This window comes from Anopheles marshallii, chromosome 2 (assembly GCF_943734725.1).
Source record: "Anopheles marshallii chromosome 2, idAnoMarsDA_429_01, whole genome shotgun sequence".
Lineage (NCBI taxonomy): Eukaryota > Metazoa > Arthropoda > Insecta > Diptera > Culicidae > Anopheles > Anopheles marshallii.
Genome location: NC_071326.1, coordinates 1,627,850 through 1,654,251, shown reverse-complemented (window position 1 = coordinate 1,654,251; position 26,402 = coordinate 1,627,850). Strand labels below are relative to the sequence as shown.

The 26,402-nt window shown below is 42.5% G+C and overlaps 3 protein-coding genes across 3 annotated transcripts; all 3 read left to right on the top strand.

Moving 5' to 3' along the window:
• Positions 1-1,462: 1,462 nt before the first annotated feature.
• LOC128709455 (transient receptor potential cation channel protein painless-like) lies at positions 1,463-7,377 on the top strand. The gene is made up of 5 exons (XM_053804451.1): positions 1,463-1,621; positions 4,626-6,441; positions 6,526-6,656; positions 6,747-6,847; positions 6,933-7,377. The coding sequence occupies exons 1-5, from the start codon at positions 1,463-1,465 to the stop codon at positions 7,375-7,377; spliced, it is 2,652 nt and encodes an 883-aa protein (XP_053660426.1).
• A 2,151-nt stretch (positions 7,378-9,528) lies between these two features.
• LOC128706921 (transient receptor potential cation channel protein painless) lies at positions 9,529-14,386 on the top strand. The gene is made up of 6 exons (XM_053801864.1): positions 9,529-9,573; positions 9,666-9,851; positions 11,479-13,345; positions 13,563-13,693; positions 13,764-13,864; positions 13,957-14,386. The coding sequence occupies exons 1-6, from the start codon at positions 9,529-9,531 to the stop codon at positions 14,384-14,386; spliced, it is 2,760 nt and encodes a 919-aa protein (XP_053657839.1).
• Positions 14,387-23,970: 9,584 nt separating this feature from the next.
• LOC128709453 (uncharacterized) lies at positions 23,971-26,067 on the top strand. Its single transcript, XM_053804449.1, has one exon. It carries the CDS (start codon positions 23,971-23,973, stop codon positions 26,065-26,067), a length of 2,097 nt encoding a protein of 698 aa, XP_053660424.1.
• The last annotated feature ends 335 nt before the right edge of the window (positions 26,068-26,402 follow it).

Genomic DNA, 26,402 nt, shown 5'->3' with positions numbered 1-26,402 from the left:
AGTGTTCTATTTACAATAGTTGTTCATACTTCAATTCCATACCGATTGATGTATCCAGAGTTCATGTGTTTGCACTGTGCTACCAGCCATTGAACGATTTATAACATTCTTCAGATATTATTCACTTAATTAAACAATAAATCACGCAAATATTAGCTTTAGGGCTCATTCAATTGCTACGTAACGCATTCAGAATTTTTCAGTTAATTTTTTTCCGAAGTTCGAAAAAATTTTAATTTCAAAAAATGAACATTCTTCAACCTGTTTTGTCACGATACTGCTCTTCATCAACATGGCTTGTTATCAACCGGCCCATATCCTTCGTCATTACATTTGACATGATGATGTAAGCTACATAATGCCCACGCAAATCGTTGTCATTCATTAAGAACAAAACTTCATGCATTGAAAAATAGTTTACCAGCACTATCAGCCATTCTTTTGAGCGATTTTCTACTGTTCAAATTAGGTGCAAGGCAATGTTGTAAGGCGCATGACCATTTTGTGCAAGTAATTCTTCCCCATTTCGTCGGTTAAGCTGATCTTGAAGCAACTTTGTTCTTGGTACGCATTTTTTTGTATCTGACACATTCATCACGTTTTTGACGGATAGTTGAAAATTAGGTTTGTAACAAATGTACGTATTGTTTCCAAAGTAGTTTTGGTAACTCCATTTCTGTCATTTACCACGCATTGGAAAACCAGACATTTCGGGTGTTAATATAACATCGCTTTTTGTTGGACTTGACACAATGAAAATTAACTACTTTCAGCTAGTATGCTGACTACAAACACGGTCATACAAGCACCGATCAATGATGCCGCACGTTCTGGTTGTCGAAAATCGATCATTGTTCTATGATTGACCGTCCGAGCATTAAATACGAGGAGAAACCCGAAAGTAACGAGGAGTCTCTCACTGCTCCCGTTATGAGCGTAGCGTAATAAATGGATGTCCCCTTATATATCACCGGCTTACATATCAAACCCGTAACCCAGGGTAAGAATGGGTTGGTATAGTTGCACGTAACTTGAGTTGAGTTATTTCTCTTTGAACCGCTCATATCAGTGGTCCGCTTCGTAGTTACATATTCTACATTTATTGAACATATAGTCCAAAGTTTACGAATCAATTTCGGCTAATCATCAGCACACGCAACGCAGTCTTGTTACTGCTATCTTAAAGATTAGGCTGGTATTAAGAACGTGAGCCGTAATAAACCTGTTTCAATTATTACATACCAAGTGAAGTGATTGGCAAAGTTTCGTCGCTATACAAGTATTGTGCGTTTCGTATATTAATTTCATCTTTTACTCTCGGTGAAGTTTCTCAAGATGTATGCTACCGTGACATCACATCAAAGCTGCAATAATGTAAAGTTGATCGCAATTTTTGGTTGTGTTACAAATGGATGTGCTAATTGAATCGTCTTATAATACTTAGCATGCCGAAAGAAGTTTGATGTTGGGAGACTTCAAAAAATTCATCAACGCACTTGACAATGGTGCGTGCGTAAATCTGCGCAGAGATAAATACTCAGTGTTTGAGCTGGCCTGCAAAACTCCTGGAAGGAAGCGATTTATCGACGCATGCCTGAAACGAGACGTCCGGCTCGATGAGGTATGTACGTTTGCGGAAAAGTCCGTATAGTTGAAGAAATGACTGGGTCACGTTTGTCAAGTGTTATTTTGGCTGTTAGTTACATTTCACAAAGTGTTCAAAGTAAGCTACAGTACAATTGCAATGAAGGTTATGGTTTAGTTTAAATCTTCTGGCAGATATTATTGTTAGTTGCCGAAGTAAGTGAGTGAATATTATTTCATATAAGGACTCATTCAATTATTGCGTAATTGGGGTTACGGGGTTAGTACCAGCTTTGTGTTACGTAACATACAATAAGATGAATCTTTGATTCCCGGCCCCTAGTTTATGTATCAAAAATTAGGTTAAGCTTCCCTTCAAGGACAAGAGAGTCTTCTGAGCCCCACCCATTGATACTTTCTGATGTCCACTCAGATTGTGGTTTTGGATTCAGGTGTGTAGTTATGGATCCTGTTTACATTCATTGTCATATAACAAGAATCGTCGACTCATAAAACAAATTTTGAGCCAGAAGAGCTCTAAGCCGTTTGAGAATCCTCTTGCGTTTAAGCAAAAGCAGTATCTTTTTGCATCTGTCGAAACACGGTGGCAGTAAACGGATTACCTAACCCATTAACCGCTTAGCCCAAGAATGAAACGGTGTACAAAATCGTTCCACTGTAGCGCGAGGCGTAGAGCGCGATAGTTCTTTTGTCGTACTGGGTCAAAGCAGTGCACCATTCTATTTGATTCGTTACGTTACGTAATAATTGAATGGCCCCTAATAGCAGCATTTTTTTTCTGTCCTAGGCAATTATAAATTTAACAGGCCGATGCTATACAGCTAGATTTCGAGAATGAAAAGTTTTAACCATGTCATTTAAAACAATATGCCATAGTGCAAAATCAGACTGAAATCAGAACTATTGAACAGAACAGATGTGAACAATCATTACCAGTTACATTTAAGCGAAACCATAACATAAATAATAAATGGTGAACGCGTTCGATTAGTGACTAACGCAGCGGCGTATCGCGCATCTTGTATTAATTGAAGAAGCTGCTTGCAAGGTGAAGCGAAGTGCTGAGGAACGATTCGGTTCGATTTTCGGTTTGATTTTTTTTCTTCAACTACCAAAAGAATAATGAGAGAGCATGGGGAAAGGGAAGAGAAGCTCATAAACAAAAATCAAATCAGACGATAGGTTTTCTAGTGCAGGAATGAAAAACATTTAAACATTCGTGGTTTAGCAGATCGAGCTCCGGATGGATCTCCCGCGGGCGCCTTATTCGCGAACTGTTATAACCGCTACTGGGCAAACGGAAGTAGCTTATTGGGTATCTGCACTGGTGGTTCTAAATTTACGCCGGTATGTAAAATGTGCCAAAAAGTGACTCACCACGATGAATTGTGATGTTATTTTCAGTGTGAACTTGCACTATGGTGTGGTGTATAATATGTTGTGGATAAAATTTGTCTTTTAAATAGTTGAAAGCCTTAAAAAAGCCTACGCTAAAGGAGCATATAGTTGAGCTACTCGTTCGTCGAGCTAAACCCTCCATATCGATGTTGATTATTCAGTGAAAATGTGAGCCACCCTTCTGGACATGCAATTCTAATACTTAATCTTATCTTTCCTATCAATCGCAGTCAGGCGTGTTGAGAAACAATGAAGGCGTGGTTTAAGAAGAAGTGTGTTTTAATATAGCAAAGAAGCATCTTAGGAATATAAAGGTAGTGTCTTAATGTTCCCAGTGTGGACATAACCCGTTTGGCCCACATGTAATCTGACTAAGATGACCTGCTACAGAAGTCTAATGCAGAGAGGTTTGTCCGAAGGTACTTTGATAAGTTGGACAGTATTTTGATCGTGATGTTTCCTGCTCTACAATTCTTCACTTCTGCCATGTAGGACCTTATGAAAGTGCGATAACTATGCGTCACCTTTTATCATTGCTGAATATGTTATCTAAATAAATCTAGGATTACCTTATTAGTCCCCGGTTATTAACCTTAAAAATTGTTATGGTATGACTCACTGCACTTGTTGTTACCGTTTCTTGAAGGCAGCATTCATGTATAAGATATTACACTCGAATTATACCTTGACATTGCAGGCAGTAACAAAACACAAAAAAAAATGTTTCAAATTGTTTCAAATGCATAGTGAGTGAGTTAAAACGTACTAGTGAAGGAGTGGCATTCATTCGCAACGGGGAGTTTTGATGAATCTTTTTTTTGATTTACTCACTCATGAGCGTTAACTAGCCACCGTGTAGTGCCCCCGCGGGTAAAATTGTGATGCTTTATCGCTATGCCAAACCAACAAACATGTGAAAGCAAACAAACATGACGATTATGCCCAAAAGTTTGCAAAATGAGTAAGTGTGCGAGTTGAAACGAACGTATAAGATGAAACAAAAATGAGCGAGTCGAACGCAATCGAGTTGATGTGGTATTCAGTTTCAAAACTCATAAATCATAAGCTCGCATCATAAATTCAAAGCTCTAATATCTCTTTGAATAAAGTGACAGGAAAATAAAGTTTCTCATGAAATTGTTCACTATTATTCATTGGATGATATTATTGTATAAATTTAAAAGTGTTTTTCATATGGAAAATAATAAGCATAGTAAACACGATTTGTTGCCGTTATGTGGTTTAAATATTTGCGTTTGCGACGTTATGTCATCCATTACAAATAAGATTCCGAAAATTGGTATCAGGAAAACAGTTTGATTAATTTGTATACGTTTGTATGTTGTAATTGAGTTAAAGTTTTGTTTGTTCTTGTAATATGTACCGCCATATTGAGCATTATCATATCAACTCATCTAAATACTTATACGTTGGTTTAACGCTTGTGTTATGTCAATTTTTGCATAACTCTGAAATGAGTCGATAAACAATGAGCCAACTCATTATAACAACTCATTCACTCTAAATCAACTCACCATAAAAAGTTGTTATTCCCATCTCCAATACCATCAACCAACTGAAGCATGGAACAGACTTTAAACTATGATTTGTTTCTTTTCCAGAAAAACCCCGAAACCTACGAATACCCCATTCATCTTGCAGCCCGGTCCTTCGATAGTGAAAATCTCTCTCAGTTGCTTGAAGATCAACGAATCAACGTCGATCAGAAGTTCGAGGATCGTACGGCGCTGTATCTGTTATTGGAACAGATCGATACCGATAACAGGAAGGAAGTGTTTGAGTGTATCAAGTTGCTGCTAAAATATCACGCCAACATAAACGCAACAGATGAAAACAGTGTGTCTCCGATAGCGCTGCTAGTGACGGCCGGTAACGACGCTTGGCGCAAAGAAATATTGGATTACTGTCTACAAAACTACTCTGTGAACGTAGACTTTGACCAAAACCACGCACGAAAAGCGATTGAAAAACATTTTCCGGGAACTCCAATACCAGACATCGACATGGAAAAGGTGACGGTGGAAATTCTCAGGAACAAGCTGGCAGCTGGTACGGTAGAAGATTTTCTCGCAGCGTATGAGAAATACATCTCGCAAATTGAAGATCACGTGCTCCGGGAAGAAGATTGTGTCGAGCTTCTATCTGTCGCAGTGAACCGGGCGAAGCTGATAGCTGCCCAGAAGCTGCTTGAAGGTCAGATGGCAGATGGCAAATTTGTTGGCAAACCTGCACTACTCTCCGGACTTTTGGCCAAGTGCTGTAATCGTGGAAATGTTCCGATTTTAGAATGGTTGCTCAGCATCATACCGCCTCATGAGGTTAAGTTGATAAACGAAGATCCGCTCCTGTCGTTGCTGGTGAAGCAGATCGACGAGTACAAGGACAAAAACAAGTGTCGCTTTATTGAAAGCATGGGAATTTTGTTGAACGATCCGCGCATTGAGGTCGACAAGATAGATGTGAAACGGTACACCGCGATGCACTACGCTGTAAAATATAAGATCGATCATGCCCAGGAGCTGCTGCTTGCCAAAGGGGCCTACATCGGTGGCGAGGATCTATTTGGAGACTCACCGATAAGCGAGATGGATTCGTTCCTGTTGGAAAAACATTTGGACTCGTGCGTGACGGACAACGATCGCAAGCCGGGCGACGAGGACTACGAAGTGAGAATCAATTTCTCCAACTTCATACCACCGCACCGGAAAATACAAACGAACTACGATGAGATGCAGCCTATAGTAACGATAGCACAAACAGCTAGTAAAAAGCAACTGCTTTGGCATCCGGTGGTAGCGAGCATTTTGTTGCTAAAGTGGATACAGTTAACTCGCTTATTTTACGTAAATTTAGGTTTTTCGGTTTTATTCACCATCTCGCTGATGTACATGGTGTTCTTTCTCGACCAAGGAGATGACCCGTTCAAGCTGTTCTTCTATATTGCTTCGATTGTCGGATGGATATATCTGATAGTGCGCGAGTTGATCCAGCTTACGGTGGATAAGTGGATGTACTTTTTATCGATAGAAAACTTGCTAGAGTTGGTGCTCATTTCGGTGTCCGGTGCCATGTTGTTTTGGCATCTTCATTATCCAGCAGTCCTGGTTAGTGTTATCCTGTCACTAGGACTAGAACTCACCTTGCAGATTGCAATGATCCCTGTGGACACCATTTCCACATACATGGCAATGTTAAAAACAGTGTCGAAAAACTTTCTCAAGTGCTTGGCAGTCTGCTCGATATTATTGCTTGCATTTACATTCAGCTTCTACACGGTGTTCAGAATACCGGCTAGCACAGGACTCAATGAAACGGCAGATAACAAGACAATTAACATGACGGTTAATGATGGCGAGCGGTTCAATCAATTTCAGGAACTGCCACTTGCCTTCATAAAAACGGCAGTGATGTTAACCGGTAAGTACAAGAGTTTAGTCTGCGATCGCGATCGATTTGAAACAAACAAAATTTTGCAATGCTTTGCATATTTATGATTAATAGGAGAATTTGAAGCTGCCAATATGAATTATAAGATCTCCTGGGTTATCTGCTTCTTGTTCCTGCTGTTTGTGTTCTTCGTGGCGATCGTTATGAGCAACCTAATGAGCGGAGTTGCTGTGAGCGATACTGCGGTGGGTAATGTTGTTGTAGACTCAAAAATCGTAATTAATAGAAAAACCCAATTGACTGAAATTCTTCGTCTCTTCACATAACAAATACAGGCCATTCAGGCAGAATCGGAAACCATCGGCTTAAAAAAGATGGTGTTCGTTATCTGCAAATATGAAAAGGCATTGAAAATGTTAAATGCAAACCGATTCCTGTGAGTGAAGCATAACCTATGCTATAATGTTAAATATACCATATATTTTAATTAATTTTGGTTATTTCTTGCATCACATTCTTAGATCAAAAACATCTTCGTGGTTGATCCCATCCAAAAGTTTGCAGCTTTTTCACAAAAATGAACCACTAAAGGATGTCTTCTTGCAACCCAGCAAACCGCGTGTAATCGAATATGAAACAAGCCCTTCGAAACCGTCATCCTGTCAAGCAACTGTAGAAAATGGCTCGAAGCAGTACGAGGCGCTTAATAGCACCGAATCACCGCGGAATCCCTATACGTACAACACGAATCATTGCTATTACAAGCCTTTTAGTGTGATGCTAGATAAAATAGTGAAAAGTTCGAGGCGAATTCTTAATTCACATCAGACAGACGTAGGTTCGATCGCGAATTACATGTCACGATTGGAGCAGCGATTGGAAACCATGGCGCAGGAGCAAAAGGAGCTTAGGAAGAATGTTTTGTCATTGACAGAAAATGAACTTAAAAAATGCCACAAACAATGATTTGTGAATTTTGTTTGTTAATGATGGACTAGAAGATTTATCAGTTATGGAAAATAAATAAAGGAAGAAGTTAGTAGACGAGTCACGGATGCTTTTACATGTTTTTCTAACAAATACCTTTTTTAACAGTCTAAGATAATATACTGTGGTTATGTACTAGAATTGATTGTAATATTTGGTATACAACTTAGCCTCGAATATCTTGTTGAATAATTTCTTTACCGTTTGAAGCAATCAACAAATCAAGCCCATCTTTGATCTTCTCATATTACTAGAACTGCCGTAAATGACTACAAACGACGATTGTTAGGCACGAAATCAATTAGGCATCCGTACGAATTTGATGCTATTGGTAAATAGCAAATGTGATAATGTTGCATACTTGTTGAGCTACAGCCACGATGTTACAAGTTCCCCAATTTCTGCTAGTTCAAGCGTTCCTAAAACAGACGTAACTCAATTGCAGATTCAATACCTTAAAATGGCTGGTCATATTATTACATTTACAATCAAATTTTACTCAACCACGTGTGTCTTAGTTTTCCGTCAAAGCCGCTTTTTTCTGAAGTATAGACTAACAGTTACCATGGTAAATTAAATCATATTGATTAGAAATCAATGTTACTATGTGGGCTCAATGTATATTTGATCTTAACATGTTTATAATTAATAACAAAGGCGAGCAGCAGAATATAGATTCGTCATTCATTTAATTGTCAAAACCTTCATAAACTAATCCTTTACCCCATACACGTGTTATCGAATCGCAATGAAATTGCATACTGTTAGGCGCAAACAAAATGTAAAATGAATGTGATTCGTGACCGTCGCTTAAAGATGATCTTCTGATATCAGCTCCTTGTTTTAACAGTGTGGAAGTGGAATAGGGGTAGTCAACCTATTATATCATATTATATGTATGGAAATTATTGCATTCATAAAAATAAATGATTTTATAGTAATTTGATTCGATTTTCAAATGCAGATAACGCAATTGATGGCAGTCGATTGATCGAATCGAAGAGGCTGACTCATCGGTGAACTTATTGCAGAAGAACCAACGGGATCCCCATTGGATCTTTTCAATGGAGCTCGGTGACGTAAACATTGCGACGAAAGAAATGTTTATCAAGTGAGAGATCCCATCCGGCGAAACGGCGCGAAAGCGATGCATGTGTTGGTATTGGACAAAAAAATGGAGGCACAAATTAAAAACGGGAAACAAAACTGACGCGTTCGTGGACTGATCGTCGATTGTTTTGTTGTGTTAGTTTTATCCCGCACAGTTGACAAGTCGCTCGCTGGAGTCACGACGCAGCATCCAACGATGTTCACGCAATGAAACCGGACAAACGACTTTTTTGTGGGTTCGATGAGACCGAGAAGAGCGGTCCGTTGAGTCCCACATCCATTCAAGTTCGGCCGCTAATCGATGCATTTACTTGGTTAGTTGGTCTCCGGTGGATAATATGAGTACAATCGTACACTGCGATGCACGCACACATGGGCGCTAGTGTATGTCGCGGGTCACATTTCAAACCGCTCCTCATATGGTGGACGATTGGCGGTGTTAGCTGGTTCGTTGGATACATGCGTGTATTCGCTTTGCGACCGTTCAGGAAGGAGCAGTACTTTCTACATCCGCTCCGAGTGTATCCGAAATCGTGTGGCTTTAACTGGTGCGATATAATTTTAAACTTCAATCGTACGTGGATCTTACGCGTGAATTACACGACAAGTGAATCCTGTTGAAGATAAACCACTTGAACCTGATTTAGTGGAATTACAAACACAAAAAACGTTAAAACCATAAGCCAAGCTGCGGTTCGCGATCGTTTACAAGTAGTGGTGTCGGGCGCTTATGGAAGTCTCATAAAATTGAGTGGACCGTGTCCACATATGGAACATCGCGTGAACGGCTGCTTTCCTGTCCCGCCGCCTGTCCCAGTGTCGTAGAAGCTTCATCGTGCATTCTAGTGCCCCTTCACGCCAAAATCAGCGTTTGTCCAACTGTGCTTTGTGTCCATATCGTTCAACATCGGAAGTCGTTCCGGTGTCGTGCCCCGACGGTGTCATTTATCGATGCCCCGTTGGCTAGCATAAATTTGTGATATTTGTTTCGAGAGTCTTCCGCCTAGTTTCAGCAACAATATGAGTTCACAAAAGTTCCTACATCTGAGCCTCACCAGTCCCCAAGTAAGGCTAATTGCATGGTCAGCATTTTCGACTGTACCTTTCAATTGAAGCAACCAAGAGTAAGATCTGTTATAAACGTTGTTCCTTTTTAGCTGTCTCTGGGTGCAAGTTTTAATACAAACGATTTGTCCGAGTTCAACCGGGCACTCCGCAACGGAGCGAACGTGAATCTACGCGATCGTGACTCGCGCTATTCGGTGTTCGAATTAGCATGCAAAACTCCCGGCAAGAAACAATTCATCCGAGCCTGTCTGAATCATGGAGCAATTGTGTCAGAGGTACGTAGGTTGGTGAATTTGACATGAGGTCATTTTAATTTTAACGATTTGTAAAAATCTCGAGGTGCGACACATATTGCTAGTTCACTTTAAAGGTGATTTCTCACGTTCAAGGGGATTGGGAGTGGCAAACTGGGCACTGACTATAGAAAATTGGCTGTGTTTGTTGGGAAGCGTGAAGTAAACATTACTATCTATGTGAAGTATGCGATTCGGAGCAGCTGCAAACATTTGTTCAAAGCTACCACAGAAGTCAGAGTGTTTGTTTTATTACGAGTGGCGAGCTAAATTATTAGTTTAGCCGAATGCCTAAAGCGTCGTTATTGCAAATCTTGGATCGGATTCGGTGTGCATTGAAGATAGCAAGGGAAAATCAAACTTAAATCTATCTTACAGGGTTTTAATTCATACGGGTCATGCGAAATTGCTTGAATTACAAACAAACTAAAAGAATAAATTTTAAATTTCATTAAAATGTAGTTCAATCAAGATATTGTATCACCAAGATCAAAAAGTTAATGATCATTCATTCATTCATCTGACAATATCTATATTATATTCCGCAACTGCACTGTTAAAGAGAATGATATTTAACGTCGAAATTCCCTTTCTTCTGTTCCAATTCTATGTTGAAAATCACTATTATCGCTGTTTTGAAAAGCAACAACACAAAGAACCGGCTTTACAAAGAACATTGCTTAGTATCATACAAATATTGCCATGTTGTCACGTTGTTTTGTGCAAGGTTTAATCGATAACGACAGTCCACCCTCACTAGTTGGGTTACTCAATAGTTGGGTTGCACTACCCAACATCGAGGTTGTCATTTTCAATAAATCTGGCCTGCTAAGCATGAATTTTTTTCCACGTAAATACTTCGTGTTCGGTTCTTGTGAGCTTTGTGTGCTTATTCGGTTAATTTAACGATTTTGATGGTTGTCAAACAACCCAACCATCGGGTACGATTTCACTAGTTGGCAAGCATTCATATCCCAACCAGAGAGTTTGTTTGTTGTTTGTTTGTTATAAGGAATGAATGTCGTTTGCATTATTTTAATGTTTATCGTAGCAAATTACATTCCCAGCAAGCAAAAGACAGCCGGACGGGCAAACATTGTCAATTTACACTACCAAGTCCAAGAGTACACGTGTTTTTAAAGCATTTTTATTGCTGTATGGTCGGAAATTCTTTATGCAATGGCCTTAAGAACATTTATCCTAATTTTGCAATCACGTTTCATTAGAATTCCGACGATTTTTCAACAATTTGTAAATTTTAGTCCACCATCGTAAGCATTCCCAATCTGCAAACGTTACACGAAAGGGCGCCCGACGGTAGCCCGATGGGCAATGTTAGCCCGTCCGGCTGTCTTTTGCATGCTGGGTATTTACCCTAATCTGGTAGCAATAATTTAATTATAAGGGATACAAATGTGACAAAGTCTCGGTCAACACTGTATGTCACACGGATAATCGAGTCACAACAGTTTTTGTTCACTGGGCTTGAACCGTCTGCCGGGCGTAGGGCTTATATTTACAAAACAGTACCTGAAGGGCTGCGTTGCCATAGATACAATCGCAAACACGGTTCTTAACGGTGTGGTTGTGTTTTTTTGTTTGTTTGCAGAAAAATCCTGAGACCTACGAATTTCCCATTCATCTTGCAGCCCTGTCCTTCGATAGTGAAAATCTCTCGCAGTTGCTTGAAGTTCAGCGTATCTACGTCGATCAGAAGTTCGAGGATCGTACGGCGCTGTATCTGTTATTTGAACAGATCGATACCGATAACAGGAAGGAAGTGTTTGAGTGTATCAAGTTGCTGCTAAAATATCACGCCAACATAAACGCAACAGATGAAAACAGTGTGTCTCCGATAGCGCTGCTAGTGACGGCCGGTAACGACGCTTGGCGCAAAGAAATATTGGATTACTGTCTACAAAACTACTCTGTGAACGTAGACTTTCGCCGAAAACAAGCACGAAAAGCGATTGAAAAACATTTTCCGGGAACTCCAATACCAGACATCGACATGGAAAAGGTGACAGTGGAAATTCTCAGGAACAAGCTGGCAGCTGGTACGGAAGAAGATTTTCTCGCAGCGTATGAGAAATACATCTCGCAAATTGAAGATCACGTGCTCCGGGAAGAAGATTGTGTCGAGCTTCTATCTGTCGCAGTGTACCGGGCGAAGCTGATAGCTGCCCAGAAGCTGCTTGAAGGTCAGATAGCAGATGGCAAATTTGTTGGCAAAACTGCACTACTCTCCGGACTTTTGGCCAAGTGCTGTAATCGTGGAAATGTTCCGATTTTAGAATGGTTGCTCAGCATCATACCGCCTCATGAGGTTAAGTTGATAAACGAAGATCCGCTCCTGTCGTTGCTGGTGAAGCAGATCGACGTGTACAAGGACAAGAACAAGTGTCCCTTCTTTAAAAGCATGGGAATTTTGTTGAACGATCCGCGCATTGAGGTCGACAAGATAGATGTGAAACGGTACACCGCGATGCACTACGCTGTGAAATATAAGATCGATCATGCCCAGGAGCTGCTGCTTGCCAAAGGGGCCTACATCGGTGGCGAGGATCTATTTGGAGACTCACCGATAAGCGAGATGGATTCGTTCCTGTTGGAAAAACATTTGGACTCGTGCGTGACGGACAACGATCGCAAACCGGGCGACGAGGACTACGAAGTGAGAATTAATTTCTCCAACTTCATACCACCAGCATACAAGCCGAACTATGAAAAGCCGGCCATGATGCCGTTCAGCGGTCTGCCGTACGAGGACGAGATGCAACCGATCGTACGGATGGCACAATCGTCCGGCACAAAGCGACTCCTTCGGCATCCGGTGGTATCGAGCATTTTATTGCTGAAGTGGCTAAAGCTGATTTGCTTCTTTTACATCAATCTGTTAATTTGTACGACGTTCTTCGTTGCGTTCACGATGTATGTAGTGTTCTGCTACGGTCGGGATGATGCTCCATTCAAGCAGTTCCTCTACTTCCTCTCGATTGCCGGATGGATATATCTGATAGCGCGCGAGTTGATCCAGTTTTTGCTGAATATGCGCGTGTACGTACGATCGATAGAAAACGGCATGGAAGTAGTGCTCATCATTGCGTCCGGTGCCGTGTTGATGCGAGAGTTTGGCGATGAAACACGCCGGGTGGCCTCGGCATGCGTTATTCTCCTGTCGGCGTTGGAGTTTACGTTACTGGTCGGAACCCTGCCCGTCCTATCCATCTCGACGCACATGGTTATGCTGAAAACGGTTTCGAAGAATTTTCTCAAGTGCTTAGTTTTGTACTCGATAATACTGCTAGCCTTTGCATTCAGTTTTTACACCCTGTTCCGAGTGAGTGGAAGCGCCAAACCCGTTGACGCGAACACTGACGGAACGACAGCCGGGCAAGGCGATGGAGACGACGATCAGTTCAATCAGTTCGGGGAGGTTCCGCTTGCATTGATGAAAACAGCGGTCATGTTGACTGGTGAGTAACTGCGAAAGGCGTGAGAAAGGGGAAACCCCTCAATTTGTTGTGATGTTGCCTGCGATAAGTCTCAAACCTCATCACAAAAGGTGTTCATGCGAACGCATATATTAAATCGATATTGTTCGCGAGGCAGTGACGTAGTAGCAGCGTGTACGAAGTCTTATAAATAGATCTTATTGTTAGCTAGCATCTAATGTGTTTATTACATTTACAGGAGAATTTGAAGCGGCGAACATAAAATTCCAACAGTCGAGCTTGAGCTACATTATTTTTGCTCTCTTCCTGTTCTTCGTTTCGATCGTACTGTTCAACCTCATGAATGGTCTTGCCGTCAGCGATACCACGGTGAGTTACGATGGTCGCGAAGGGAATGGGAAGAGCAGCTGTAATGTCATTTTTGCATTGCTATTTGCAGACCATCAAAGCAGAGTCGGAGATCATCGGTATTACACAGAAAGTGTTTCTCATCAACAAGTACGAAAATGCGCTGAAGACATCAAAACCCATCCGCTGCGTGTAAGTGTGGTAACTGCTGCGCGGAAGATTATATAATTTTGTTTATGGGAATTCTATTTGACTCATTGCTTTTTTTTCCTTCCTACATTTAGCACTGAACGTTTGGCGTGGTTGTTTCCCTCGAACAGTTTGCAGCTATTTTCGAGTGCCGAACCTCTGAAATACATTGCGGTAAAGCCAAACCAATCGAACGCGATCATGATATCGTCACTGGTTTCACGATATACGCACGACGTGGAGAAGGGTGATCTTGAGCTGGACAAAAAGCTGGAAGATGATCAGTTGCTGCAGCGCAACAGGAAGTACGGTACCGAATGTTGCATCATGCCATGCTTGAACAATATGGATGGTAAAATAGTGAAATACGCGCTGGAGATTCTTCACTCACGCGTAGAGAACGTAGGGTCGGTCGAGTACCGTCTGTCGCGTATGGAGCAAAATGTGGAACGGATGGCACTGGAACAAACAGAACTCAGGAAGCTAATGCAATCGTTAGTTATCACGCTACAATCAAAGTCGTAGATTTTATGAATGCCCCAGTTGTCTCAGTCCCACAATACGAGCGGCAGATTGATTGATATTGATCGTTTTAACGGCATTACTACTGTTACTGTAATATGACACTTATCTCGAAAGCGAACACGAATCTTACCAATCATTTTGATATTTGCATTGAACTATGTCTTACACGATTTATAATAATGTTAATTTATTCGCTATCAAGTGGACACATTTATCATCACAGTGCCTTGGGAGTATAACAATTAGCTATTGCTACCATTTTACAACGCATTTGTTTCATGTAATGTTAGAACATGTGTTTAATGCACTTTAAACCGATTATTGGAATTTTGCAACTGTTACTGAATTGAAATAAACTGTTAACGATTTACCATTTACGATTTCAAATGTTCCTGAATCATTGTGAAAATTGTACATAGTTTCTATTCACATAAGATTGCTCATCTGAAGCATTTAAAAAAATGTTGGATACCAGTTTAAATGATTTTTTCGCATTTGCAACCCAAGTATAAAACAAGTCAATGGTGGGTAGGATTTTGCATCCTATATTCTGGTAATAGTTATTATCCGAAACAACAACATGGGGTGTCGCAATGTCGTGATAGAACATTAGTGCCTCGTGGAGAGTCTCCTACTTTGACCGTTTATCATTCCATGTTTGCCTTAAGCTATGGTTTGCTCATTCTACAGCAGTTCGTAATGTATAACACGCTTCTGATTCCATATTTAGACCATGGCTTTCCATGGTGAGTGAATATTTCGATTTGATATCGTTAGAGCTTCCTCATTTCATTTTGCTGTACGAATCGTGGCTTCTTTAATGAATTAACGTTACAATTATCATCAATTAGCAATGATGGAAGATTTATTCGACATCTGAAAAGAAATCAAAAGCAATACGGCCTGGCCGTCCTTATTGAATAAAAAAAGAAATCAAAGTTCATTACAATTAGTAAGAAGAGAGCTTCAAAATGATGTCAGAAGATTTTTTTGTTCGACTACTTCGATTTTTAATACTTACGCAAACAACTTTGGATTGTTTGCGTTAACATCTGGAAAAGATAGTTATAAGACTTCCAAAAATAAAACTACGTAAACAAGTAGAAATGGTTATTTGAACGAGACTTTTAAATTTGGCAACTACAGCAGTATTTGTGAGGTTTAGAATTTTTGGTCTAAGTCTACGAAGAAAATACCACAGAAAAATCAAACATTGTCTGACCACAACAGATGATAGGACTAATTTTTGAATAGAAACATTTTTATTGAATAAAATATTTAATGTTTTCCTAGTTCATAATGGAGAGTGAAACAATCAATAGAAAATGTAATAAGATGAAAGAAAAGTGTATTGAAATACCTTTTTTTCTAATTAGATGACCGTTGCGTTGCTTCGGACGTAACCACGATGCGCGATCGCGTGAATCGAATTAGAGAGATTACGCGAGATCAACGGCAGCGAGTGAGCGTGTTCGCCGCTGAGTGCTCCACAAAAGAAGAGGAAGAAGCAAATGAAAAAAAAAACGCAACCAGTCACTCAGAGAGTATTTGCGGTTGCGCCGAGCTGCCCCAATCTCAACTGGTTTCTTTCGACTCGAATCACCGGATTCGATGCACGTGCTTATGCGAAACGCGCCGCCCGTGTTCGTCGTGTTTGTTTACCGCCAGTTACCAGCAAGTTGTGGGGATTATGCGCGGTTAGTACTTAAGCGCAACATCAACCATCGCTATGCCGTGACAAGGAAGGAAGGTGTTCGGAATACAGTGGGGTGCACTATTTGGGTAGCTTAGAAAAGCCAAAAGTGAAGTTAAAGTGACGTACCTTTTCCTGAATTGAGAAAGTTGGAAATTGTTTAGTGTAACAAATAATCGTAGTCCCCATCAGTGCAATAGTGTCGATATGTGAATCGTTACGTGTGAGATATCCGTCAAATTGTTTGTAAATATAAGCATATATAGTAGCAAATCAATCCATCGCGGTGAGTGGAGCAAGTTACCGCGGTTTTGAATTCAATCAACCATAGTGGAAAGCGAAGTAATATAGCTACACCAGCGCGCCAATGGTCGGTGCTAGAGCGTAGCGTGAATATCATATTTTATTCCGTCGGTGCAGGTGGTTTTAAGTGAAGGCAGATCGTGGGGTAGCCATCGGGTTTGTGTGCGCCAGTAGATGGGAGGCTTTACAAGGGGGTAATGCAAATATACCACAGCTGGATGCAGGTTGTTCGTTTGTCAAGGTAGGTCATATATTGATGAATTGCTATTATTGATACGATTATGTGCTTTTTGTTCGGTTGTGGCGATAAGCGATAAACAGCTGAAATTTGGCATCTTATGAATGGACTTGCTAGCAACATATGTGATATACTTTTTCAGGAGTCTAGATTAATACTTCTTGAGAGAAAATGTCTAAACTTCGGGAAAAGTTGGGGGATGTACTGATAAGGAGAATGTGTCAGTGAACGTATGCAACAAAAACATCCTAGAACATACAGCTAAAGATAGATTTGTTGATCTTGATGATCAAAGCTACATGTTCAATTGCTCTTCTCCATGTAACAACAAGAAAAAAGAGCTAATTAACAAAGGAAGGCACAATGGAAGAAATGATAAAAATGGCATCAACATCAGTGACGACAGCAGCATTATGTATTGACCCGCGCTTATCAATGATGCTCTTTTACGTGCATTGTTGTTTTAGAGGTGGTTATTTCATGCGCTTGTATTTCCCCCGTAGCACTTTTCTTGCAACCTTCATTGACCTTTACCTCGGACCGTTTGCGAACATGATGAAGCTGGCCACCGGATCCCCACCCGGGCACTGTTGTAAACACTCTTACCCTCATTATCTTGCTCGCGCCGTCGCGCGTCGCTCGTCGACCATGTTGGTTTTCTTTTTTGGCGCTCCACCACCAACCGAACAGTGCAAGGCAAGAGGCGCGTGCAAGAAAATGTGGCCCATGTGGCTGTGGTGGCTGTCTGGGTGTCTAGTGCGCCTCCGCCCGAAAGGGGTACCTGAATGCGTTAATCATATTCGAGACAGGCTCCGTAAAAGGACATACGCACGACCACGATACACGCGTCGAGCGAGATACCTGCTGATCAATGTCACCGGTTTTGGAACCCGCGGCTGTACGTACCCTGTTTGCAGCGCGACGACCCATCGTCACCGACGCGCGTATCCGATTTCAGTGTTCGGTTTTGGTGCTGGATGCTTTTTTTTGCGGTGCACACGTTCGTGAACCGTTTTCGCCAAGTGTCAGCCTCCCGGTGGCACTCTAGCTAGCTGGTGGCGAACCGTTGTGGTGTGATGCCGGTTGTGTGTCTGTGTGGCAGCAAGGTAGTGAAGACTTTAATTACTTCCACTTCGCTCGCCAATTGGCCATGCCGATTTTTTTTTGCCTTACCTTCATCTACCTGCCGGCGTTCCGTTTCCCGTCCTCATCGATCGATTGGTTCGGATTTATGTGGGAATTAGTACGAGTGTGGCATGTATGGAGAGCATGTGCTAACAGGAAGCGAAGAAGGTGAGAAGATTGAACGAGCTACAGAGAACTCTAGAGGCCCGGATGGCAGAGTTCCCGGGGTAGGAGATTGGAGGAAGGAGACGTGATCCTCCGAAGAATCCTTGAACACACAGCATCCACACGCTCCACATTCGCAGCGGTTTGGTAGTGGTGCAGTCTCGTGCATTCGATCTCAGCTGCCGCCATTCATGTCGCTTAGCGAAAGGTTGCAGCGATCGTCAATCATCAGCACCACGGTACGACCGTTTCAGAAAATGGAGAACGCTTCACCTCACAACGCCACGATGTGTTTCACCACATGCTAGTGCTAGCCGCAAAAAAGAATGACCATTTTACTTGCAATCAACCCATCAACATCTCATTTGTTCTGGTACCGGGTGTCCAGATGCCCATCAACTGGGTGCATCTTCCCGCTGCGAACGACGCTACCAAGCCGCTAATTTGCGAACCGCTTAACACCGCCGCTGTTGATCGTTTTCGCAGGGATTTTCCTCTTTGTTGCCGGGTGTCGTTTATCTGCTGCTTTGCTCGTCTCTTTTTTTCGTCCCTCATTACTGTCAAGTTTACACGTGACGGTACCGTCCGACGTAGACGTTTCTGGTACAGTACTGCCCGCCACCAAACGCTATTAGTGTTGATTGTATCGCCCCAACTGTCGGAACGCGTCTTTGGGTACACTTGGCACTCCGACGTGACGGTGGGACACGTACGCGTACGGGTGAGCGTTGCACCATCCGTACTTTCCTTCTGGCCCCCTTGACGGGTAGGTGGTGTCGCATAATAAATCGCCAATTGATATGTTAATGTGGCACTGCGCTCACCGTGCCATATGGGTGTCGCAATGCCACACGCCGTGCCGTGACGTCGACAGCCGTTTGGTGCAGTAAGGAAATGCGAAGGTTTGCATGTGCCAGCATCAATGAGAAAACTCGCTATATGAATAAAATACCGAAAAGAACATTGGTATACAATGACCGAAATCAATTCGATGTTTAAGGAACAAAATTATTTTTAAATAGAAATGGAGTCGTATTTACGTACGCAAATAATTCGCTTTACAAATTATTCTTCAAGAGGCGGATCGTTGGTCTATTGGGTAGCGATGTCGGTTTCACACAACAGGACCGCTCCAATCCCCTGTACGCAGGGCTGACTATCCAGCTACGGGTAAATAAAGTCATAAAAGCCAGAGAAATTATACTTAAGGAGATACACAATGAGGAGTTCTAATATGGGTCCTTGTCTATAGGATTGTCTTAACTCTTGAGCTACATTGAGGAGTTCTTAAAAGGGTCCTTTTCAATAGGACTGTCACAATAGTTCTACCATTTGGAATATGCAAGTTCAAGAATGTTTGATACAAAAAAAAAACAAAAAAAAAATAGTTTATATCACTTAAAGTCATTCCAAAATCGAGAATATTTGAAGTCACCGGTAGTTGTATCAGTATCAACAAACGAGTTGTCAAAGAATAAGTTCAAAGCAATAATATTGTTAATTAATCGTTTAACAGATTTTCGAGAAATACTGGAAACCATTTAGCAAAACATTGTTTTGAGACATTGAGAAACATTGAGTTGAGGTGTTATTGGTCGGAATGTCAATTTGGTATTTTAAAGAACATGAGATCCAATCAATTATTTTGTTAATTTCCTGTTGACTAATATAAGTGGAACTTATATGAAATAACAGGAGTTGCAATGGAAGGAAAGATTCGTGTTATTTTCATGTTGTTTTCATGAAGAGTTATTTTTCTATAGTCAATAAATTTTATGTATAGGAAAACGAAAAAAGTCAATTAACGAATACAAAATCACTACCATGGTGCACCAAACTCTTCTAAAATTGCAAAAAAAAAATGCAGATCATTCTTGCAAACGTAACGTTTGACACGGTATAAATTGGGTCGGTACGATCACACATTAAATGATCACACAACATCTCTGCATCTCACTTTGGGATGTCTTTGTAGCACCGTGGGATGTGCGACTATGTGGAACAGACACCGAAAAGATTCACTGGTGCCGATGGATAAACGCCGACATCGGTCAGTGGTCTGTGACCGAGTTGGTGCGATATCCTCGAGCTCAGCTCAACCCACTAACGAGCGACGAGCTTTACGAATAAATTACAATTAGGCGTAAAGATCGCGCTCAATAGATAAATTACGGGTGAGTTTCTTCCCTTTATTTCTCCATTCTACTCTAGAATGAAGTTAACGATACTGATCGTTGCTGGTCGTAGTTGCCGTCGTCATCTGAGACACAGCTTGGCGGAACGATCATCAAGCATGTGCGTGGTTACGCTACCAAGCAAAGTACACCAGTGTCCAGCAGTCTCGGCTACATATGTTTATCGTTCTCTTGCATTTTGGCACAGTGGCAACGAGCCGTCCATATCAGCACCAAGTGCATGTGGAGCGTGGTGTTTGCGTGTGGTTCATGCGTTAACTTCCTGTTGCTACCACTGTCACCCAAGCCCGAATCACTGAAGCTAGTTAGCGACAAGTAAAAGCGACATCAATAACCGGCACCGGTGGTTCCAAAAAAGGTACCGAAAGGAAGATAAAACGACCGGTTTTTATTTGTCCCGATCATTGTTATGCTTTTGCCATGGTGGTTCTTTCATGTTGCATTCGGCACGATGTACCGCGTAGGGTAGCAAGCGTTTGCATGCAAATGCGGTGATGCTGGTTCGCCAAATCGATTACCATACAATCTCATGCTCGCAATGTTCGATCGGTGAATGATAGCACAATGCACGGTGTACGTGCGACTGCACAAACCCATGCGGGACACGATGAAAAACCATCGACATTGACCTATTTTGGCACGGGGAAGAGCATTGTGCACTTTGAGCATGGTTCAACGAGTCGTCTGTGTGGTTCCTTGAACGGTTTCCTCGGAATTGTCGGTGGCTTTCATCTTCTTTCTGCAAAAGGTGTATAAAAAGTGAGGCTACAAGTCTCTTAACTATAGTAAAATATTAAAATTTAATATGTTAAAAGCTTATAGAAAATAGGGCCTAGGTTTTAGTGCAGATGTATATTTAATAAATTTAATTCAATATTTTGCATAACCTATTTTAAATGTAATATCATTCTCCAGTGGGTATCAATAGCACTTGATGATTTCTATAAAGTAGCACAATATGTATGGTTTGATTGAGCCACTCACTGTAAACACCCATCAGAGAAGGTAACGACGACAGCGTAATTCTCACCCTCCCAATAACGATGGTTCGTCAAAAAGTGAGCAAACAAACGAACATTTGTCACGGTGCTACAAGCCCAACAACAAAATACGACCGATAACATTCAAAGCGATATCCCACAGACAGAAGAAAACCCATCAGATGTTACATTTGGCATTGCGTTGCAGCATTTAGCCCGATGGGCAGTACCTGCATACCTTTTGGCTGATCAATAAAATAAATTTAAATGCCAGTATGCTTTCCGTTTTGCGTATGATGGCAGGTGAATGGGCAGGTTGGGAGGTGGATACGTCCTGTATAGCTCACCTCTAGCTGAGATCGTTACGCGTTCGTAACGATTGCACATAGGCACAGTGTTTGCGAACGGTTGCGAGCTACACCGGTGATCGTTTATTTTCAATTTCATTGCTCCCCCGAACGTAACGTTTTTGGGTGGTGGTCCATTGATTCGATCGCTCACCGGATCGATCGATTGCTCGTAAATTTTGTGACACAAAGAGTAAACAACGTTTCACAGAACAGCAATGGTGCGCTTAAGACGCAACCAGTAACATCTGTATTTCTTCCAAATGTGTTGGATAATTGAATCTTAAATCATGTAAACAATGGAAGTTTATGGTCGATCGATATATGGTTTGAGATGCGATCGTACAACACATAGGCGTCTCCATAAAGCGAATGCACGGTCCGTAAAATAAACTATAAACATAACTATCAATAAACGTAACATTACTGTAAAGTCTCTTGTTTAGTTTTGAAAGATTAATAGGACATTTTTACTTTCGGCTTTCGAATGTTCCCAACTTGCGTATTTCAAAATATTGTTATTCAATATTCTCTCACGAAAAGGTGCATTCCCTATTCGTGGAATTTAAAAATATTCTCAACAAGCAATAAGCAAAACTCTCGATATTTCGTATTGAAACCTTGATCATTGTTTGACAGCGGGGAATCGGATGTCTATACTTAAATAAGGAAAAAAATGTCCTGATTTAATACACAATTTTTTCGTATATATCGTTACTGAAGCTTATTGATGAGATATTGTGTGTAAATATATGAAAGAGGGATTGATGTTTGAAATGATCTTAAAATATATTTTAAGATTTTGTATAACTTCGTAAAACATCGTTTCCATTTATCGTTTCGTTTTCTTTATCGCTTTTATTCTCAAGTACAAGTAGCCTCATTAAGTAACGAACTTCAAATACAGTTGCTTCTTACTAAACTACTAGTACTAAAAACGAATCATTAATTTGTTGTCAGTTGAGCTTGTCAACTTACTAGAAGATTAGAAGTAAATAATTTACCTTGTCTATAGACACACACGCAAATATTTGTCAATCGAAATTGGTAGCTCATTGCACACTAATAGCTGGTGTTGGATTGACACTTTGTTCGACGTGTTCGTCGTACGCAGGCTTAGCCACCTTTCTCCCCTCTGTTTGATTAGTCATGTTAGATGTCTGGCTCATAGTTTTTGTTGCCGTTGCGCACGGTTTGTACACTGGCGGTGCAAAACATTGACCTACATCGGTGTGCACATGATCATCTGTGCTTTTCGGCCAGAATGGCTCGCCGGAGAAGAGGTGCGACCAACGCACGGCGAAGGGGCAAAAATGCCTGTGTGTTTGTTGTCGCTATGTTGCCATTGTATGTGCTCCCGTCGGCCGGAGCGGTACAGCAGGTTTTGGGGCGTATGACGGACCATAGACATTCTGCGCCACTCTGTCTCTTGAGGCAAAGTGCGTATACAGCACGATAGAGCACTGCGGAGTTAAGTGAAGGAACTCAATCTCTGAGTGCGCGCAGTGGTTTCAGACTCTGCAAGCGTAGAGCGCGAAGAAAAGGCAACGCATTTCTCATCCCGGCTTTTCGTAACAGCTGTATTCGAAGATGTGCCAATAGGTGTGGAATGCATGGTGGCAGCTGAACGCGGGGCTTTTTTTTGTACGAGAGTTTTATGCTGCCTTTTCCCCATCTCATTCCACCATAGCTGTATGAGCAGCGTTGGTGGAAACATTTCTTGCGAGGGCCGTTAACCCGACTACGGTTTGTAACCGTTAGATCCGATTCAGTTCAGTGAGATGAAAACAATTGTTTTGCCAATTGTTTCACAGTCAACCGAGATGGAAAACTAAGCATGCCGAGATTCAGTTAAGAGAATTACTGATAAAAGAAGTTAATTCAAATCATTAGAAACATTGAATTATAGAAACTTTTAGCTATTAAAAGCAGACGATATGTAGTAAACTGCGTGAAAATGTTTGAAGTAAATTTCAAAAAGGATCGGTTTAAAGATCTCCAAGGAATTCTGAGTACTGATTTGCAATACTTTACGTACGCAGAATGTACCCAGGAAGTTGAGATAGATAAAAAAGTACATTAAACGATAGTTGCCCTATACGATTGCCCTCGTAGTCAATGAATGCTGGGGATAATGTCTTTTTGGACGACGTTTAAGAAAACATATACTTGTCCATAAAATAAAACAATAAAAATGTAAAATTTCTTAAATTTATTTAACATTTTGTTAAATTTATTAATGTAAATTCTATTCCAAATTTCAAACGTTACTAATTATTTCCCTGTCTTGTGCTTTGTTTCGACAGATCTACATCATACGTCAGCAATACGACATCGTCATGTCTGGATTGTTTGCTATTGAGTAATCGATTGAGAATGTGTTCGTGCCGGGCGTATCCTTCAAAAACCAAGTGACTAAAGTTCAGCGGAATCGGGCTTACCACAAGGTGACAAGTGGTTCGATGATACGACAAGGATGAGTCCATCGTTCGTCATCAGCCAGATAAGCGCTCGAAGGCAGCACACCCGCAATCCCTAATGCCGGCAATGGCCAACAGGTTCCCGCCGCCATCACTATCGTCCCCTTCAGCGTTGCCGATCGAACCACCGCAGTCGACATTGTCCTCGCGCACAATCTCACCATCACCGTCATCGTTATCCGGTGCGGGAGTGGCACCACAGGCAGAAATCTCAAGGCCTCAACCGGTAGCGGTTACAAGCCGTGCGGGTACGGTGGTTTGCGGCCTAATTGGAAAGTTTGAATGCACCAGGTCCGACACTGCTGACGTCAAAGTGACAGCAAACAGTTGTCGAGCGAGCGATAACGCCCTTATCACTTCTAGGGGCTGTCCCATCACTTGCAGATCGAGCCCGACGTGGGGTACGGGCGAAACCGAGGAGTTTGTCGGGTTCCGGGAGATTGTGACCGGTAACCGTAACGAATGTTCTGATAAGACAACCACCACCACCACAATGGGCGTCGGTGGGACGGGCGGTCGGCTAGGGCAATGTTCCGGAGAAATGGTGAACTCAGAAATGGATGCCTGTGTACATAGAACCCGGGAGCGCCAACGAAAAACGGTCGTCTACAGTCGGCTTTGTTTGGACGATGCGCTGCTGGACGATGTTGGACTGTTGGAATCGGATGCCCACAAGACAAATGCTTCGACAGGGCAACATGAGCCAACTGATGCCACTGGGCAGTCCGTGCGACGGTCGACGGGACAGGCGGAAGTGATCCGTTTTCCGTGCGTAGAACGACTGATCGAACTGTACGCAAACATCATCCGCCAGAAGGAGGCTGAAGTGCAAAGATTTATGAGCAGTATTGTAAGGAACGGTGATAAAAGACGATTAGATAAGGCCTTGTCATCGTCGGCGGACGGACGGCGGAGACGTGCTACGGAGGACGGGTCGCACGGGAGCAAATTACAGCAAGGTGACATACGCAAGGAACCCTCGCTACCTGCGTCAGTATCGCTGGAATCGTTGTCACGTACGAAGACGTTACAGGCTACAGATTTGGTGGGTGACCGCATGCGCACCAGTTCGGTACAGTCCATCGACGAGGTGGTACGCGCAGGTCGCACGAAAGAAAGCTCCAGCCCGGCCCAATCGGATGAAGGTTGGCGAAGCAGCACTCAGCCCAGCTCGTACGGTTCTAGCGACGAAGAGGAACGTCCGGTGCAGGTGGAAGAAGAACCACGCGCAGAAAACATGAAGAATCGCGACAAGGTAACACGTTCGTCCAGCTCGGATTCCGCCCTCGGTCTGGACGATGATCTCAGCCAGCAGGAACAGCAACAAATGATCGCTACCGTGGGCAAGGTACGGCGACTTACACTCGGTGTGTCCGATATTCCACTCCGTTCGGCGCTACTGCCAGTGCCGGAGCCATCCACATTACCCAGCTTAACGACGGTAACTTCCGATCACTGTCCTACGGTAGTTCGCAGCAAGATGATTCTAGAGGCACAACTCATCGAATTACCCTTGGTAGACGGTAACGGTGGATCGTCGGACCAATCGGGCCAACAGCAGCTCGGTTGTCCACCGAGCAACTCCGTCTCGCGGCGCGAATCCGCCCAAAGCTACATCAGTGATCTAGGCGAAGGTGTACGCTACGTCCGAACACCGTCAGTAGTCGTTTCGGACTATTCGGACGACACCATGTGTGGCATTACGTTGGAGGAAATTGAGTACTTCCGACGGCACAGGTTACGCCGTGGCTCAGCCGACTGCGAGTCGGACATCAGTGCGGCCTCATCGTGCAGCAATCTGAACTACTGCGGTTCGTCCATCAGTGCGCTGGATGGATGCGAGTACCAGTGTGGACTGAGAACTCCCGAGCGCAAGGTGTCCGATTGCTCCACCTGTTCCACGGTCAGCTGTGAGGAAGATGAAGGCTACTCAGTGGTTCGTTCCAAACTTGCCAGCCTAAGCCTCCCATCTAACCCGGTCCCGGAGGAGCCGGAAAGTTCCCCGAAGGCGGGAGAACCACCGGTTATCAGTTCACCGCACGTCAATCGGTTAGACAATGCTGGTGCAGCGACTGAGGACACTTCCACTGAGACGGGAGACGTTCGGGTGTGCAGCAAAAAGAAGGTTAGTCACGAATCGGAGCATTCTGGATAAAACAGGCTCGGGGAATGAAGCGTTACCGTAGTATTATAAGTTGTTAAGCGATTGTCCGATATATAGCTATTCCTGCAACGTTTGATAAGCCGTATTGATAGATAGATAAGTGTGTCTGTATATTTAGTATGAAGCCAACCGTAACTGATTAATAAACTCATAACTAATCGTCATACGCGTAGGTAAGCTGTATGAAGTCCAGTACTCCTTCCCTGAGCTTCATTTTGGGTATGGATCCGGCATCTGAAACCATGCTTGAATAATTGCCGTTTGGGTGCAGACCCACTGCACCCGTTGTCAGCTGTAGGGAATCCGCAATCCGCAAGAACATACCA

What these genes read in the sequence shown, in the direction of transcription:
- LOC128709455 (XM_053804451.1), top strand. Translation starts at nt 1,463, where the DNA reads ATGTTGGGAGACTTCAAAAAATTCATCAACGCACTTGACAATGGTGCG. An exon ending in GAGACGTCCGGCTCGATGAG is followed by an intron (nt 1,622 to 4,625) that starts GTATGTACGTTT and finishes TTTCTTTTCCAG; the next exon opens with AAAAACCCCGAAACCTACGA. An exon ending in AACGGCAGTGATGTTAACCG is followed by an intron (nt 6,442 to 6,525) that starts GTAAGTACAAGA and finishes TATGATTAATAG; the next exon opens with GAGAATTTGAAGCTGCCAAT.
- LOC128706921 (XM_053801864.1), top strand. Translation starts at nt 9,529, where the DNA reads ATGAGTTCACAAAAGTTCCTACATCTGAGCCTCACCAGTCCCCAA. An exon ending in TGAGCCTCACCAGTCCCCAA is followed by an intron (nt 9,574 to 9,665) that starts GTAAGGCTAATT and finishes GTTCCTTTTTAG; the next exon opens with CTGTCTCTGGGTGCAAGTTT. An exon ending in TTGCCGTCAGCGATACCACG is followed by an intron (nt 13,694 to 13,763) that starts GTGAGTTACGAT and finishes TGCTATTTGCAG; the next exon opens with ACCATCAAAGCAGAGTCGGA.
- LOC128709453 (XM_053804449.1), top strand. Translation starts at nt 23,971, where the DNA reads ATGCCGGCAATGGCCAACAGGTTCCCGCCGCCATCACTATCGTCCCCT.